The sequence below is a fragment of the Miscanthus floridulus genome, chromosome 15 (genome assembly GCF_019320115.1).
Source record: "Miscanthus floridulus cultivar M001 chromosome 15, ASM1932011v1, whole genome shotgun sequence".
Lineage (NCBI taxonomy): Eukaryota > Viridiplantae > Streptophyta > Magnoliopsida > Poales > Poaceae > Miscanthus > Miscanthus floridulus.
In genome coordinates this window covers 11,932,213-11,948,655 of record NC_089594.1, presented here as the reverse complement: position 1 = coordinate 11,948,655, position 16,443 = coordinate 11,932,213, and the positions used below count along the sequence as shown (strand labels likewise).

Below are 16,443 nucleotides of genomic sequence, written 5' to 3'. Positions count from 1 at the left end.
CGTACTTTCAGGCCATTTTCATCTGTTGGCTTTGCGGGCATGCTAAAGCCTACGCCGTTTGAGGGCACTCACTACAAGAGGTGGCGTGAGAAAGCCCTTCTGTGGTTGTCGGCCATGCGCTGTGGTCATGTGCTCAATGAGCAGTCTGCTACTGTGAGATCCGATGAGGATGAACAGGCTTGGGGACATGCTGAGACCATGTGCAAGGACTGCACTGTTGAGCATCATCAATGATTCTCTGGTTGATGCCTACATACCACTCCCGACTGGCAGAGCTGTGTGGGAAGCCCTTGAGGCCCGGTACGGTCTTTCCGACGCCGGTTCTGAGCTGTACATCATGGAGCAGTTCCATGACTACAAGATGGTTGATAACCGTCCTGTAGTCGAACAGGCTCATGAGATACAGGGACTGGTGAAGGAATTGGAGCTGTACGGCTATCCTCTCTCTGACAGGTTCGTGGCAGGGTGCATTATTGCTAAGCTGCCACCTTCCTAGACTGATTTTGCTACTACCTTGAAACACAAGAGGCAGCAGTTTAGCATTGCTGAACTTGTTGGCACTCTTGATGTTGAGGACAAGGCAAGAGCAAAGGATGTTAAGGGAAAGAGTAAGGGCGGGAATGGTGAGGTGACTACTAGTGCACATGTGGTGCAAAAGTTTCGTCCTAAGCCACAAAAGAAGAAGCCCCAGCAGGAGCTTAAGCAGAAATCCACTACCTTCTTCAAGAAAGGTAATAATAAGAAGATGGGATTAGACAAGGCAAAGATGAACTGCTTCACTTGTGGGAACACTGGGCACTTTTTCTAGAGAGTGTCCTGAGGCTAAGTGGAAGCCCCCACCAAAGGCGAAGACAGTCAACACCATTGAGACTGATGCAGACGCTGCTGGGTATGGTAATTTATCTGCATTTACAGTTTGTTCCTCACCTGATTGGTGGGTTGATACAGGTGCAAATATACATATGTGTGCTGATAAGTCCTTGTTTTCTTTTTATCAGGTCGGGAGGAGTGGAGCCTTGCTGATGGGGAATGGCGCGCGTGCTGGTGTTCATGGTGTTGGTACGGTGGATCTGAAGCTTACTTCGGGGAATGACCGTGCAACTCAAGAACGTGCATCATGTCCCCTCAATAAGGAAAAATCTTATTAGTGGCTCTCTGCTATGTCGAGACGGTTTTAAACTTGTGTTTGAGTCGAATAAATGTGTTATGTCAAAGTATGGAACCTTTGTTGGAAAAGGCTATGAGAGCGGAGGCTTGTTCCGCTTGTCTTTGGTTGATACTTTACCTCTTGCAGTGAATAATGTCGTTAATAACGTTAATGTTGAGATGAATGTTTGGCATTCTCGATTATGTCATGTTAATCTTGGTTGCATGTCCCGCTTAGCTGGTTTGAATTTAATTCCTAAATTTGACGTTGCCAAAAGCTCTAAATGTCATACATGCATTGAGGCAAAACAACCTCGCAAGCCTCACAAGGCAGTTGCGGCAAGAGAGTTGGCACCACTTGAACTCATCCATTCCGATATTTGTGAAATGAACGGAATTTTGACAAAAGGTGGTAAGAGATACTTCATAACGTTCATAGATGATTGCACTCGATATTGCTATGTGTACCTAATTAAAACAAAAGATGAGGCATTACATTATTTTAAAACCTTTAAAGCTGAGGCTGAGAATCAACTTGAAAAACATATCAAACGGTTGCGGTCCGATCGCGGGGGAGAATATTTCTCTAATGAATTTTCTGAGTTTTGCGCGGTGCACGGTATAATTCATGAGAGGACACCTCCATACTCACCACAATCCAATGGGATTAATGAGAGAAAGAACCGCACTCTAACTGACTTGGTGAATGCCATGTTGGAGACAGCTGGTTTATCTAAGGAATGGTGGGGTGAGGCAATTTTAACTGCGAATCATGTCCTAAATAGAGTGCCCACAAAGAACAAAGAAATCACTCCATTTGAGGAATGGGAGAAAAAGAGATTAAATATTTCTTATCTTCGCGTTTGGGGTTGTTTGGCTAAAGTGAACGTGCCAATAAACAAAAAGCGAAAGCTTGGACCAAAAACTGTAGATTGTGTTTTCCTAGGCTATGCCATTCATAGTGTGGGCTATCGTTTTTTAATAATAAATTCTAGTGCTCCTGATATGGCTGTTGGAACGGTCATGGAGTCTAGAGATGCCACGTTTTTGAGAATGAATTTCCAATGAAAATAGGTGCATCTAGCATGTCTAGTCATGATCCTGTTCCTGAACTTCATGAATCGAATATACACGCTGATGATAACACCCATGAGCTTGAGCAAAATCCTGAGGAGGATGATAATACTGTCACTCGAAGGAGTAAGAGGCAAAGAGTTGCAAAATCCTTTGGAGAAGACTTTATTATATATCTCGTGGATGACACTCCCACAACTGTTTCTGAGGCATACTCCTCTCCTGATTCCGACATGTGGAAGGAGGCAGTGCAAAGTGAGATGGACTCCATTATGTCCAATGGGACGTGGGAAGTGGTTGACCGTCCATTTGGTTGCAAACCTGTGGGCTGCAAATGGGTGTTTAAAAAGAAGCTGAGGCCTGATGGTACAATTGAGAAGTACAAGGCTAGGCTTGTTGCTAAGGGTTATACACAGAAGGAAGGTGAAGATTACTTTGATACTTACTCACCTGTTGCTCGATTGACGACCATTCGTGTGTTGCTATCCCTGGCTAGCCTCACATGGTCTTCTCATTCATCAGATGGACTGTTAAGACAGCCTTCCTAAATGGAGAGCTTGAGGAAGAGATCTACATAGGATCAGCCTGATGGGTTTATTGCAAATGGTCAAGAGGGTAAAGTTTGTAAGTTATTGAAGTCCCTGTACGACCTAAAGCAAGCCCCCAAGCAGTGGCATGAGAAGTTTGATAAAACTTTAACATCAGCCGGCTTTGTTGTGAATGAAGCTGATAAATGTGTATATTATCGGTTTGGTGGTGGTGATGGTGTGATACTATGCCTATATGTGGATGATATATTAATATTTGGCAACAATCTAAATGTGATTAAAGAAGTAAAAGATTTTTTGTCGAGTAACTTTGAGATGAAAGACTTGGGAGAGGCTGATGTTATTCTCAACATTAAGCTTTCAAGGGAGGAAGGAAATGGTGGGGTAACTCTTATGCAGTCTCACTATGTGGAAAAGGTCTTGAACCGATTTGGGTACAGTGAGTGTACGCCTGCTCCTACTCCGTACGATCCAAGTATTTCATTTGAGGAAGAATCACAGAATTGCAAGAGACCAATTGAGATATTCACAGATAATTGGTTCTCTTATGTACCTAGCTAGCGCAACCAGGCCTGATATCTCGTTCGCTGTAAGCAAACTGAGCCAGGTTTGTGTCAAATCCGGGAGATACTCACTGGAATGCTCTTGAGAGAGTGCTGCGCTATTTGAAAGGGACAATGAGTTACAGCATTCACTTTTCCGGGTATCCGAGGGTACTAGAGGGTTATTGTGATGCTAATTGGATTTCTGATGCGGATCAGCTGTATGCCACGAGTGGATACGTGTTTCTACTTGGAGGTGGTGCTGTTTCTTAGGAAGTCTTGCAAGTAGACTATCTTAACGAAGTCTACAATGGAAGCAGAACTGACCGCATTGGATACCGCTAGTGCTGAGGCAGAGTGGCTCCGTGATCTCCTGATGGATTTGCCGATTGTTGAGAAACCAATCCCAGCAATTTCCATGAACTGTGATAATCAAACTGTGATCACTAAGGTAAACAGTTCTAAGGATAACATGAAGTCCACAAAGCATGTGAAGAGACGTTTGAAGACTGTCAGAAAACTGAGAAACTCCGGAGTAATTGCATTGGACTATGTCCATACATCAAATAATCTGGCAGATCAATTCACTAAGGGTCTATCACGCAATGTGATAGAAGGTGCGTCGAGGGAACTGGGTTTGAGACCCACATAGAGCCATCAACAGTGGTAACCTATCCTATGTGATCGGAGATCCCGTGAATTAGGATGGCGAAACAAGCTGTTGATTGACTGAGGGAGAGACCCCTTAGATTATAGCTCAGTTCGTTGGAGATGCACCGTCTCTCCAATACTGTTAGGCAGGATGATTAAGTTCTTAATGTGATCCGAGCGGCTTGGTATAGCGGGGATGTTGTCCTACAGAACATCCTATAAGGAACACACCTATATGAGCTCGATTGCTAGTCACAATCTATGAGATGTGGGTAATCTCTAGATGCTCATGAAAAGGCCTCGAAGTGTGACTTATATGCTTCAAAACAGAGGGAAGGTACTTGGCAGCCTAGTATCAGTTAAGAGGCTATGTGAAACTCATCTCGCACAAAACTGTCAATTCAAGGTTCTGTCCATTGTTCAGTTGTGGATGAGTGTAGCTAGCTTTCTAGATGGATGTTCAACTTAACAGTCTCCATCGAAACACTGGTATATAAAAGGAATGTGGTTCTGAGAACTTCAAACTGCGTACCCTAGAGTTTGGTGGGGATTGTTAGATATTATGGGCTTGGCCCATTTATTTAATATCTCTATTAAACTCTATGGTCCGTACATGTACATTAATGGTTTTATACCATATGGGAATTTAATCGAGAGGCGACTCTACTTAAATACTTGATCATTGATCGATCTATTTGAGAAGTAAAAGTGAATCACCTGGATGCCACACGCGCGCGCGCGCCGCCGCCGCCGCCGCCGCCCGGCCCGGCCCGAGCCCGTGGGCGTGGGCGTGGGCGTGGCGTGGCGAGGCAGGCGGGCGGCGGCGAGCGAGCGGACGGGCGGGCGAGGCCTTTATTTTTGAAACTCCGTTTCCGTTTCCTGTGACGAATTGATTGGAGGTTAACTCCCGTGACTTCTGGCTCTCCGTCTCCGTCTCTCCCACCGCAGAAGGGGAGATGTGACCCCTCGGTGCCGTCGACTTCTCGTCTTCTGGCCTCTGCCTATAAAATAAATCCTCCCATCTCGGTTAAGCTCTTTTGGCGAAGTACACCACTTTCCAGCAGCGCAAGTTCTTCCCGTTCCACCTCCGGCGAGCACCAGAGATGGAAGAGTAGGCCTCCGGAACGCGTCTCCGTCGTGGGCCTCACCTGCTCGGGTGAAGACGGGCGATTACGTTTTTGGGAAGTGTCGGTGGTGGCACGACTACTCGCTGGTGAACCTGTAGCGGTGCCTCTTCACGGCGTCCTTTTCTGCACTGCATCGAGCGGGACGACTACAACAGCAAAGCACCACCATGGCTTTTCCTGGTGCGAGCGGCTCCGCCGCAGGGTATAATCTCCTTCACCCTCTTCTGAAGTTTCATTATCAATATTATGATGTTCCTAGGCAATACTGCTTTCATATTCAAGCATGCTCTGTTTGGTTGATTTGGATGATTATGCTAGTACTGGTTTTCTGGTTCCTTTTAATTTTGTGATCATCATGATCTTGATATTTGAGAACACATCTTTTATATTTGTGATCATGTCTGTGATGCTTCAGCTATGTAAAACAATGTTTCACATATGTTTCGGCTCTATAATTTGTCTTATCATCATGTTAACATTTGTCATGAATTGTTTCTGTCTTTTTATTCATGACTTCACTCTCCTTTTTATTGCGTTATTTTTATGGATTAAAATAAATATGAAAATGCCTTATTTTTCAACAGGATTCCGCCTAGAAGAGCGAACAGTGCAATCCGGTCAAGTAGAACGGAAAAGACCATGGCACGTACGTTGGAATTTTTTTGGGGAGAAGAAAAAAGGTGGCAGAGCTGGACCGCTGGACGAATATGCAAAGCTGCATACCCATGTAGAGAAAAAACGCTCTCTCATTTGGCGGGTCGTAAACAATGTTCTGGAAGGGAGAACAAGCTTTAACGATGGGAGAGCGACAGGGATTCTCTCTTCCTCTCTGATGAGTCTTTGACACATGTAGCGGCAGGCACTTGTGGTAGAAACACTGCAAGGAGAGGAAATGCAAAATCCGGGCGTCAAACTTTCCCAACATTGCCACCATTGCAGCAGGAGTAGCTTTCGCCGTGCCCACAGGCAGGCAAGATAGGCTCACGGTTTTGCGACGCCGTTGCGTTGGCATTGACCGGTGCGACCTACCCAATTCTGAAACCGGCGGCATGTCCGCCGTCCAAACCAAAGCGTCCAAGCCGCTGCGCGGGCGCGCGTGTCACCATCCACCGTTTCGTTTTCGTTGGTACAATTATTTGTTTATTTGCACCCATTGGTTTGGATTTGGAAACCACCACCACGACCACGAGATTTGCCGTGAGACCACGTCGACGTGTGCGTGATTAAGAGCAGCGCACTCGCCATCCGCATCCACCGCCGAGCTTGCTTTCCTCTTGATTCTCTTTGGGTTTGCGTTCTCTTGAAGAGGAAGAAGAGGGGGCAGAACAAAAAGGAGCCGCGCCGCTGCTAGCTCTCCGCATCGCGCCCGCCGGCCTCTCCCGATCTGATCCGAAGCGCTACCTCGACGACCGCAGGCCACGATGCATTCGACCAACCTCCTTCTGGAGGAGCCCATCCGGATGGCCTCCATCCTCGAGCCATCCAAGACCGTAAGCCGCCGCGCTCCCCCTCTCTCGATTTCTTCAATTCACTCTCGAATTCTGGTCTGATTCCGCCCTGTGGATGGATCCCGTCGCAGAGCTTCTTCCCGGCGATGACTAAGATCGTCGGCACGCTGGGGCCCAAGTCGCGCTCCGTCGATACCATCTCCTCCTGCCTCAAGGCCGGCATGTCCGGTAATTTCTCGCTCTCTCGCTCTCTCTGCCTCCCTGTCTCGCTCTCTCTGCCTCCCTGGCTAGCTCAGATTACACCACGATTTCTTTTCTTTTCTTTCCTTTTTTTGAACATACAATTTCTTTTCTTTTGTTGTATATATGAATGAATAAATAAACTTATGTAATTCCGATGTGCTGGCAGTCGCTCGCTTCGATTTCTCTTGGGGAGACGCCGCCTACCACCAGGAGACGCTCGAGAACCTCAAGCTCGCCATCAAGTCCACCAAGAAGCTCTGCGCTGTAAGTGATCCCCCATCTTTATTTCTCTCCATCCTGCCATTGATTCTCGTCGCATATATATAACTGCAAATAAACGCACCTAATGCTTGGTATTGTTACGCGCCAGCCATTATGCGGCACGACCTGACGACTGGATCACACTTTTGCTTGCTTGCAGGTTATGCTTGACACGGTTGGACCAGAGCTGCAGGTGGTCAACAAGAGTGAGACCCCCATCTCCCTTGAGGAGAACGGGACTGTCGTGCTCACGCCGCACCAGGGCCAGGAAGCCTCCTCCACCTTGCTGCCCATCAACTTCGCCGGACTCGCCAAAGTTAGCACACGCACAAGCTGCGCTCTTTTTCGTCAGATCTACTATCCAGTTCTGTATTTAGTTAATTATTACTTCTAGTTCTAGGCAATCAGCTGCAACTGCTAGCAGATCAACCTAGGACTACCTACTGTAGCAGATTAACTTTTAGTCTCTTGTTTCCACATTACAGCACAGCACTGAAAAAAAAAAACACTTTTGGTCTTTGCAGGCTGTGACACCAGGTGCAACGATATTTGTGGGCCAATACTTGTTCACTGGTAGTGAGACTACTTCAGTTTGGTTGGAGGTAAAAGCCTTCGGCATCCTGTACTTACAGCTATACATTTGTATGTTCCTTATGTCTTCCAGTAGTCTGTTTTTTCAGATAACAATTCCCCTATCTGCCTGTATAGGTTTCTGAAGTTAAAGGTGATGATGTGGTTTGTATAATCAAGAACACAGCTACCTTGGCTGGGTCACTCTTCACACTGCATTGTTCCCAGATCCATATTGACTTGCCCACGCTGTCTGATGAGGATAAGGATGTAAGCAGCAACTCTCGAAAGTGTGATCTTATGTATCATTGTGTAACTGTTGCTTTGAGTTTGATGTATCCCCTTCCTTCCAGAATTTCACCTTTAACAACACAGAAATTTTGGGTCCGAAATATATTTGCTGAAAGTTCCATCCCTGTCCTTAGGCCCACCCTAATACTTACTTGCATGAACTGCTTTCAGGTTATCAAAAAATGGGGTGCTCCAAATAAGATTGATTTCCTCTCTTTGTCTTACACGAGACACGCAGAAGATGTGCGGCAGGTAAGCAACTATTGACATTATGGATGTATTTTGAGTTATTTCGTTTGTCCTCTATAATTCTTGTGCTTCTAAGAAATACAAGTATTTCTTCAGTTAAAAGGTTGTGTAGCTATATTTAAATACAGTGTCTCCGCTTTGTTTGAGAAGAATGTTGTTAACAGTGCAAATATTTTTTTCCCCTGCAACACAGGCACGTGAGTACCTCTCAAAATTGGGTGATCTTAGCCAAACTCAGATTTTTGCCAAAATTGAGAATGTTGAGGTATTCTCAAGATGATCTTTTTTTCATTATTAGCTACCTATCACTTGTCTTACAATCTACCCACTTCTTATTGCTTTGCAGGGCTTGAACCATTTTGATGAAATACTGGCAGAGGCTGATGGTATCATTCTGTCAAGAGGAAACCTAGGAATTGACCTTCCACCTGAGAAGGTCAGCTTTCTCAACTAACATTTCATCAGTTCAGAAGACCTCAATTTAGACGTACGCTAGTACCCAAAACCTAATCTGTTAAAGGAAATACAGACAGTATACATCAACTTTTAGTGACATAACCTTAAACATTTTATTTCATAATAAAATGATACCTTTCTCTTGTTTTAAGATGCGACAATTGTCTTTTTTATACTAGTTCGTTTAGCCTTTGATCTTACCTCTCTGGGTTCTCCATATTGTAGGTCTTTTTGTTTCAAAAGTCCGCACTTCACAAGTGCAACATGGCTGGAAAGCCTGCTGTTGTTACTCGTGTCGTGGACAGCATGACTGACAACCTCAGGCCTACTCGTGCGGAGGCAACTGATGTGGCAAATGCAGTTCTCGACGGTAAGTTCTTGACAATTTTTAGTGGATTTCCAAAAATCTTTGGTGGACTCTGGCCTTTGTAGCCTGACATACTGGTCCATGGTGCACTTAGAAAGGACAGTCCAATCATGATGCACAATTGCTTTCACTTCAGGGAGTGACGCCATTCTCCTTGGTGCTGAGACTCTCCGTGGTTTATATCCAGTTGAGACTATTTCAACAGTGGGCAGAATTTGTGCTGAGGTAAAATTTCTATTGAGCTGTATGTTTTCTTGATGAAGGATTTGCATTTCAACAATTATCTTTACTTCTGTGTACTTTTTTTTGCTTTGTATCTGGCTTATCATTGATCAATTTAGTCTACAATGTTTGTCAATTGTTTTACAGGCTGAGAAGGTATTCAACCAAGATTTATACTACAAGCGGACTGTGAAATATGTGGGAGAACCTATGACCCACTTGGAGTCTATTGCTTCCTCAGCAGTAAGATCTATACGCTTCTCATATTTCAACCTTTGTCTAATGTTTGCATGAGAAACATTTTTCTGTCTATCAATGTCATATCACAATCACGAATTGTCATGACACTGATTTATTTTTTGGGGGTCTAAAATACCATAACTACTTTTCTAGGTGCGAGCTGCTATCAAAGTTAAGGCATCAGTCATCATTTGCTTCACCTCTTCTGGACGGGCTGCAAGGTATATATATATATATATACAAATGAATATTGCTTGTACAGGGCTGTAGTTTAAGTTTAGTGAAAATTAGTCTCATGTATATCTAAATGATTTGCAGGCTCATTGCCAAGTACAGGCCCAGCATGCCTGTTCTTTCTGTTGTCATTCCTCGTCTGAAGACAAACCAACTGAGGTGGAGTTTCACAGGTGCTTTTGAGGTGCGTGAACAACCTTTCCCTTTTGTGTTTGTGATCTTCACATCAATGTTCAATATTTATGCAATGTGGGGCTCTCATATTGTTATTAGCACGCTGATCATTTTATTTGTGAATTATTGCCTGTGCAAAGTTTAGCTTATTGACATTAAACATGTAACCATTCAACTTCTTTTTCTGTTTGTTAGTGGATTGTGCTGATATTTGGTACTATGACTCATTTGTTGTTTGATTTCTTGCAGGCAAGACAATCACTCATAGTTAGAGGCCTCTTCCCTATGCTTGCTGATCCAAGGCATCCAGTAAGATAAACATCTCCTTTGTTAGAGGGATTTAAGTATATACTATAATTGCAATACATACTTCTGATTTCCTGGGTGTAGCTCATATATGGGATTAGCATCATTGTATTCTTCAAAATGTAGCTTCGTTTCAACTGTTCTATGGTTGACAGTTTGACGATTTTCAGCAAGTAGTATGAAGCTAGGGTTCGTACATATATATCGACCTTTATTAACATAACAATATCATGTTCTAGTGTTCTTGCTTCCATTGGGCTTCGCACCAAGTCCCAAGGCAAGAACACTAGAATGCAGTTCACTAGTTCAGTTTCAAACAGTTTGCATGGTATGATAAGTATGGTTAATCAAAACATTTTCAAAACTCTCGGCTGGTTTATTGAGCCTATAGAATAATAGCTTATAAGACAAGGCCAGTGTAAAATAATGAAGCCCTCAATTGTACTTAGCTGAACTTAAATTTTTTTCGTCTATTTCAAGTTGGGTGGGGCAAACTGATTGATACCTGACTGAACTAACAAATGACTGTCTGGTGACTTGGTATTAATCAATCTTCATTGTGTCTTTCAGGCTGAATCTACCAGCGCTACAAATGAGTCTGTGTTGAAGGTTGCTCTTGACCATGGCAAAGCCTCGGGTGTGATCAAGTCCCATGACCGTGTCGTTGTTTGCCAGAAAGTTGGTGATTCATCTGTTGTGAAGATCATTGAGCTGGATGCTTAGACAATCAGCCTATGCTTGTCTACTAGGGCATGTTTTTGCCTATTTTTGACTAGGCCTAAACTTATTGGCTATGTATAATCCTATAGCGCTTGAGAAATGAGCAGTTTTTCCTATGGTACCATCATAGGATTTGCTTTTCCAGTTCAATTGTGATGTAGTTCGAAATTTGCTAGACTAAACTGCGGTGTAACAGTTAAATGGGCAGATGGAATAATGCAAGCATACTGTTCCCTCGTTAGGTTGCCATTTCAAATGCTGATCTGGCCTGTTTTTTTGCTAATCCTATCTCTTTCTGCTTGTTATTTCTGTTTCTGATCAATCTAACTGAGAGAAAGGTTATCAATATTTCGATCTGTTTGTCATCCTATGCTTCGTGGATCCACATCCAGGATCCTATGCTACTATCATGTAGCTGGCTACAAAATAACTTATTCTATAGCCATTTTGAGTTACGATAATTACTATGTTAATTTATGAGATTATAGTAACTCATTACTAAGTGGTTTACTATAACGTTATAGTAAATATCTCCATGTGTTATGGTAACCCAACTATCGTAAAAATGTATTGATATTATCGTAAATTAGTATATAAAATTATCGTAAACGGAGGTGAGTACAGAATAATTTATTTTGTAGCTGGCTCCACTCATGGCTTTGTCATCTGTTCTAGCGGTTCCACTCATGGGTGTCATCTGTTCTTACGACAAGTGACCATCGACAAAGGGCCTGTTTGTTTCCGAGATGCCGTATCGCGCGTTCGCGTTTGAGCGAACGCGGCTCCGAGGCCGCGTTTTGGGAATCGCCGAGCCGCGTTCATTTTCTGCTGCGAAACGCGCGAGCGCTGCAGACCGTTCAGCGGGATTATCTTGCGTTTTCCGCGCATCTCGGTCGCCAACGCGCTTATGAGCGGAAACAAACAGGCCCAAAGTTCGGCTGAGCAACTTGATCGATTAAATCTACAATGCATAGCTGATGAATACCAACTGATTCAGCAAAACACAATTCACATCAAAGCTGGTAACTCATAGCAAAAGAAGAGTTTCCACGTTCTGTATTCCAATTTTCAGCATTGATAATAATTTACAAAAATGCACCATGTCACATGTTTTTAGTACAACATTATACAAGTTGTTCAGTTCCAAACTGAACGTTCTTTTTTGGCTTGCTACACTAGTGCCATTATCCGTCACTTTGAAAAGAATGGTGTAAAATGAAACGTATCTTTTAAAAGCTAATAAATAGATCTGGTGACCATTGTCAAAACGTTGGACTGAGCAACTCATTGACTAGATACACACATGACACAACACAATCACAATGCATAACTGAGGAATACTAGCTGATCCAACAAAACACAGCAAAGCCAATAACACTAACCTAGCAAAAGAGTGACAGTTTCCATGTTCCGTATTCCGATTCTCAGCTTGGATATTCTACACATTTGCACCATATCAGATGGTTTTGAGTACAACATTATAACAGAAGTTCAACTCCAAACTTGATTACTTGACATTCCCTTTTGACTTGCTATACTAGTGCCATTATCTGGCACTATGGAAAGAATGGTGTAAATTACAACTTGTACAAAAGAATGACCAGCAAAGGAACAGTCACCTTGGATCTCTATCTTCCAAAAACAGCCCTCTACGTAGAAAGACAACTTGGGGGTTTTACACAAAATGCATTTGATGCTTCCATCAGAGTAGGTCACAGCCTCAGAGGTTTGACATGTTATTCAGCATGACTGGCGAGTGTTGCTGCGTTGTTCATTGAAGAGACGGGGTTGCTTGGCAGCAGAGGAGGATCAGGAGATATCCGGTTTGCCCACAGATTTGCAACTTTAACAAAATAGTGACCACCATTCCACATGACCACATTCAATCCTACATTAAGGACAACAGTAATTAGTTGATATCTTGGAAGAAGAATCTTCAGAGCTGAAAATTTATGTTTGCAACAGTAGCATGAGTTTGGGAGTTTTACCTGGAAGAAGACTACTTGGCAAGAGAGTTAGTCTACATCGCATCTCGTTGTTGGGAACAATTCTTTGTAGATTGGGCACTTCAAGTTTTGTAATATTCTTAATCGACTCCATGAGAGCTTTAGCAAAATATGCATCTATGTGATTCCTGTCAATGACCATCTTAAGAGCCATTTCCAAACCACTAGTCCAAGCATCAGTGCAGCTGTCCAAAGAAGACAACATTTTACTCAACATTCCAAGATCTGCAAGAACCCAGGGCTTGAAACACTGCAAGGATAAATGTAAAATCTGTGCAACTCTATATATCTCCCCAAGAGCAATAAAGTAGTGACCACCTGTAAAACCAACATAGATGGCAGTTTATAGTTGACTTCTATCTGTGAAGATAAATGATCCCAAATGATAAAGCTTTTCTGATCGTGCAGAATATTTGTACCTTCAGAAACTACTCTGTCGCAGACATTTGCATGATAAAATTCTTGCCAAAGTGCCGCACCATGCTGCAATTCTTGGGCACAGGACAGAAGCATACTGTACCATGAACCAACATAATCACCCTGTTCCTCTTTGGATGCTAGTTTCAGTATATGTAGGGTGGAAACACTGAGCTTGTATAGTTCAACTGCAACATCCGTGTCCTCCGATGCCTGAAATTTGGTATCAGACAGGTCAATATATTATCCAAAATCACATCAATCATGTGAGCAAGAAACAGAAGGTGTATTGCAAGATTGGCTGCACATAATGCAGATTAGATTATAAACAATAGGAAATCATTCAAGAAAAATTTCTAGAGTAAGTTTACCAGAAGGGATTAGTTATAATAATATTAACATAAAATAATGATGTCAAACTGAGCAGAGGAAAAAAAAGTGGTTCAGGGCAAAAAAAAAGAGTGTATTGATCTTGAGTTGAAACTATAAATTAAGGAAGAAGTCCATTCAAGACTCAGAAATTTCCAAGGAAAATTTCATATGTGATTTTTGGATTGCCAACAGTAGGTAGAGTTCCTATACAACATACTTATAATGATCAGAAACTTACGTAACATAGACGATGATAGTATGATACATACCCGTTCTATCTTTTCTGCTAAACAATATTCTTGTTCCAAATCCTTCAGATGTTCCTCTTTGATACAATTAAGGAGTTCTGTGATATATACATCCTTCCGAGGCTGTTCCTCTGTGAAAAAGCCTTTGGGCAGCAAAGAATCTTTTAGTTTGTCGTATATTTCCTGGAGATTGGTGGAAAATGGATTAATAACAATGATTACCGGTTCTCGAGTTGATGCACACAAACATAAGAATACACACACACAAAAAGTTATGGTCAAGGCAATCCTTCAATATATTCACAAGAAAATTCTCATTTATAGATAAATGATCAGGGACACACCTGAATATCCCTTCCGATTGCAGTTTCTTTGTTGTTTTCATCAGAGAATGTAGATTCCTTTTGTGCTTCCTGAATGCATATCCTTAGTTAGAAAAGTATGAAGCAACAAAATACACAAATAATGACCTTTCATAAATGCAATGTAATCACTGACCCTAAGATCCTTCACGTGACGAGATATTGCTGTCAAGGACTCTTCTCTCAGTCTATGGTAGAATTCAATCAAAATGCAATCACTTGTTGACCTACTGGAGTGGCTGTCATCTGTTTCAAATGAAGAGTTCTGATCACTGATCATTAGTGTACATCAAAAGAATATGAAATAAGTTGTGTCAGTGGAAAACTTAGATACAATGAATGCTCACCATTTCATTATTAGAAAACAGATCAGATGAACTCTGGACACTTTCTGCAGAGCTTTGAGCAATGTGAATAGTGTCAGCCCGTTCGCTTTCTTTGTACAGGTTCAGTATGGCTGAATTATTAGCTGGCGAATAAGTGGAGGCCTTCACAGATTCTCCAGTGGACTCATGCGTCCCAAGACCATCGGTTGTTTGATGAACATGGTTCAATTTGTCATCAACACTGGTAAACGATGACCAGTCTTCCTGGTCAGTGCTCAATGATTTTGTTATATCCTGAAAGATATGAAAACATCGCTCAGATATTCACCTTTCCCATGTGCACAAATAGGCAAAACAAAGACCTACAAAATAGTTCTACTTCAACAATGTAATCTAATTTCCGTTTACTAGAGGCATCCTAATGTTGTAATAGCAACAAGTCTAGCTCAGGGATTTTGTAAAGCAGGACAGCTTTGGCTGTCTAGCTTAAAGTTCGCAAGGAATCAACAATCCTTCCATCTCCCAGCAACAAGATTGCACATGTCAGCCCAGTAGCCCACCCTTCATTTTACACCACCCATATTCAAGTTTGCATTCCGTAAGTGTCACATTTTATCACTATCAATCCATCACGCCGGCCAGTGGCCACCCCCAAACAGTCCTGGGAGTTTGAAACAATCATTTCATACTGGATTTGGATAGAGTCGATGTCACTCCTACAAAGCCCAAACATCTCAATCTCACGACAATTTGGCAACGGCACTAAAATCAAAGACGAAGAGGATCAGGAAATGCGTCACAGTGCGCGGGCAGGCTCACCTCAATCTTACCAATTCCATCCGCATGCCCAGGTCCGTCTCCATCCTGATCGACAGGTTCCGCCGTCGCCGCCGTGAATTCCCAATCATCGTCTCCGAACCCTTCGTCATCCTCCGCCTCCACTTGCGGGTCCAGGACCGCGTCGGCGACGGGTGGCGGCTGAGATCCGTAGAGGCCAGCGATGAGGTCCTTCAGATCCGCGGGCTCGGACCCGTTGGAGGGGAAGGACAGGGCGCGCTGGGGCGCCGTGGCCGTGGGCGGCGGCCAGGCGGGCCCTTCCTCCTCCTCCTGGCCGCCGTCGTCGGCGGCGGTGCCGAACAGGGAGAGGGGCAGCGGGCCCCGCGGCTTCGCCCAGGACGACAAGGAGGAGGGAGCTGCGGCGGGCGCGGCCGTCGGCGGCGCCGAGGCGGCCGCGTCGGATCCGAGCCCGCTCGCCACGAAGTCGCCCCAGTCGTCGTCGAAGGCCGCGAAGGCGGCGGCGGGAAGCTGCGGCTGCGGCGCGGCGGGCGCGGAGGCGAAGGTGAAGTCGCCGAAGTCAAGGTCCTCGTCGAGGAACGGCGCGGGCGGCGGCGGGAACGCTACGGCGTCCATTGCGCAGCGCAGGGGAGCCGCGGTGGCGCGCGCGTGCGTGCGTTTGGTTGATGGGCTGGGTGCGCTGGAAAGGGAGGAGGGGAATAATGCAGAGCACCGAGCACGGGCACGCAATACTAGAGCCGTCACAGACCACCGTCCACTCTCTCTCTCTCTCTCTCTCTCTCTCTCTCTCTCTCTTACTTCCACTCAACCGTCTTCTTGACACCAAGAATACGCTTCCAAAACTTTGTTTGCAAGTGTGAAATACTACTTAATTACGCGAAGAAATTTAAAGCGCAACAGTTACGGGACTCATAAGCCCATAGTTTCTGGGCAAAAATGAGCCAATAGTTTCTGGGCAAAAATTTGTCACAAGTTTCCAGCGTTGCCTACAAAGTTTATAGTAGTAAATTGCAGAAAAAATTAGTTTCATAGCATCCAAATATTATGA

General features: G+C 43.9%; 2 protein-coding genes across 2 annotated transcripts; one reads left to right on the top strand and one right to left on the bottom strand.

The window, feature by feature from the left end:
• Window positions 1-6,275: 6,275 nt before the first annotated feature.
• Window positions 6,276-11,110, top strand: LOC136506607 (pyruvate kinase 1, cytosolic). Its single transcript, XM_066501513.1, has 16 exons — window positions 6,276-6,578; window positions 6,668-6,764; window positions 6,946-7,043; window positions 7,201-7,356; window positions 7,565-7,642; window positions 7,749-7,880; window positions 8,073-8,153; window positions 8,344-8,415; window positions 8,497-8,586; window positions 8,832-8,976; window positions 9,110-9,198; window positions 9,343-9,438; window positions 9,589-9,656; window positions 9,754-9,853; window positions 10,093-10,152; window positions 10,720-11,110. The coding sequence occupies exons 1-16, from the start codon at window positions 6,510-6,512 to the stop codon at window positions 10,870-10,872; spliced, it is 1,584 nt and encodes a 527-aa protein (XP_066357610.1). The 5' UTR covers window positions 6,276-6,509; the 3' UTR covers window positions 10,873-11,110.
• Window positions 11,111-12,252: 1,142 nt separating this feature from the next.
• On the bottom strand, window positions 12,253-16,162 carry LOC136508166 (uncharacterized). Its single transcript, XM_066502795.1, has 8 exons — window positions 15,420-16,162; window positions 14,622-14,894; window positions 14,411-14,539; window positions 14,257-14,325; window positions 13,934-14,095; window positions 13,295-13,505; window positions 12,858-13,193; window positions 12,253-12,757 (listed from the first exon to the last, which is right to left on the bottom strand). The coding sequence occupies exons 1-8, from the start codon at window positions 16,008-16,010 to the stop codon at window positions 12,606-12,608; spliced, it is 1,923 nt and encodes a 640-aa protein (XP_066358892.1). The 5' UTR covers window positions 16,011-16,162; the 3' UTR covers window positions 12,253-12,605.
• Between the last annotated feature and the right edge of the window lie 281 nt (window positions 16,163-16,443).

Bases quoted from the DNA above. Each gene is read 5' to 3' on its own strand.
- LOC136506607 (XM_066501513.1), top strand. From the start codon at position 6,510: ATGCATTCGACCAACCTCCTTCTGGAGGAGCCCATCCGGATGGCCTCC. The intron at 9,199-9,342 runs GTAAAATTTCTA...ATTGTTTTACAG, and splicing joins TGGGCAGAATTTGTGCTGAG to GCTGAGAAGGTATTCAACCA. The intron at 10,153-10,719 runs GTAAGATAAACA...TGTGTCTTTCAG, and splicing joins TTGCTGATCCAAGGCATCCA to GCTGAATCTACCAGCGCTAC.
- LOC136508166 (XM_066502795.1), bottom strand. From the start codon at position 16,010: ATGGACGCCGTAGCGTTCCCGCCGCCGCCCGCGCCGTTCCTCGACGAG. The intron at 14,895-15,419 runs GTGAGCCTGCCC...CATATCTTTCAG, and splicing joins ATGGAATTGGTAAGATTGAG to GATATAACAAAATCATTGAG. The intron at 14,326-14,410 runs GTCAGTGATTAC...ATATGCATTCAG, and splicing joins GTCACGTGAAGGATCTTAGG to GAAGCACAAAAGGAATCTAC.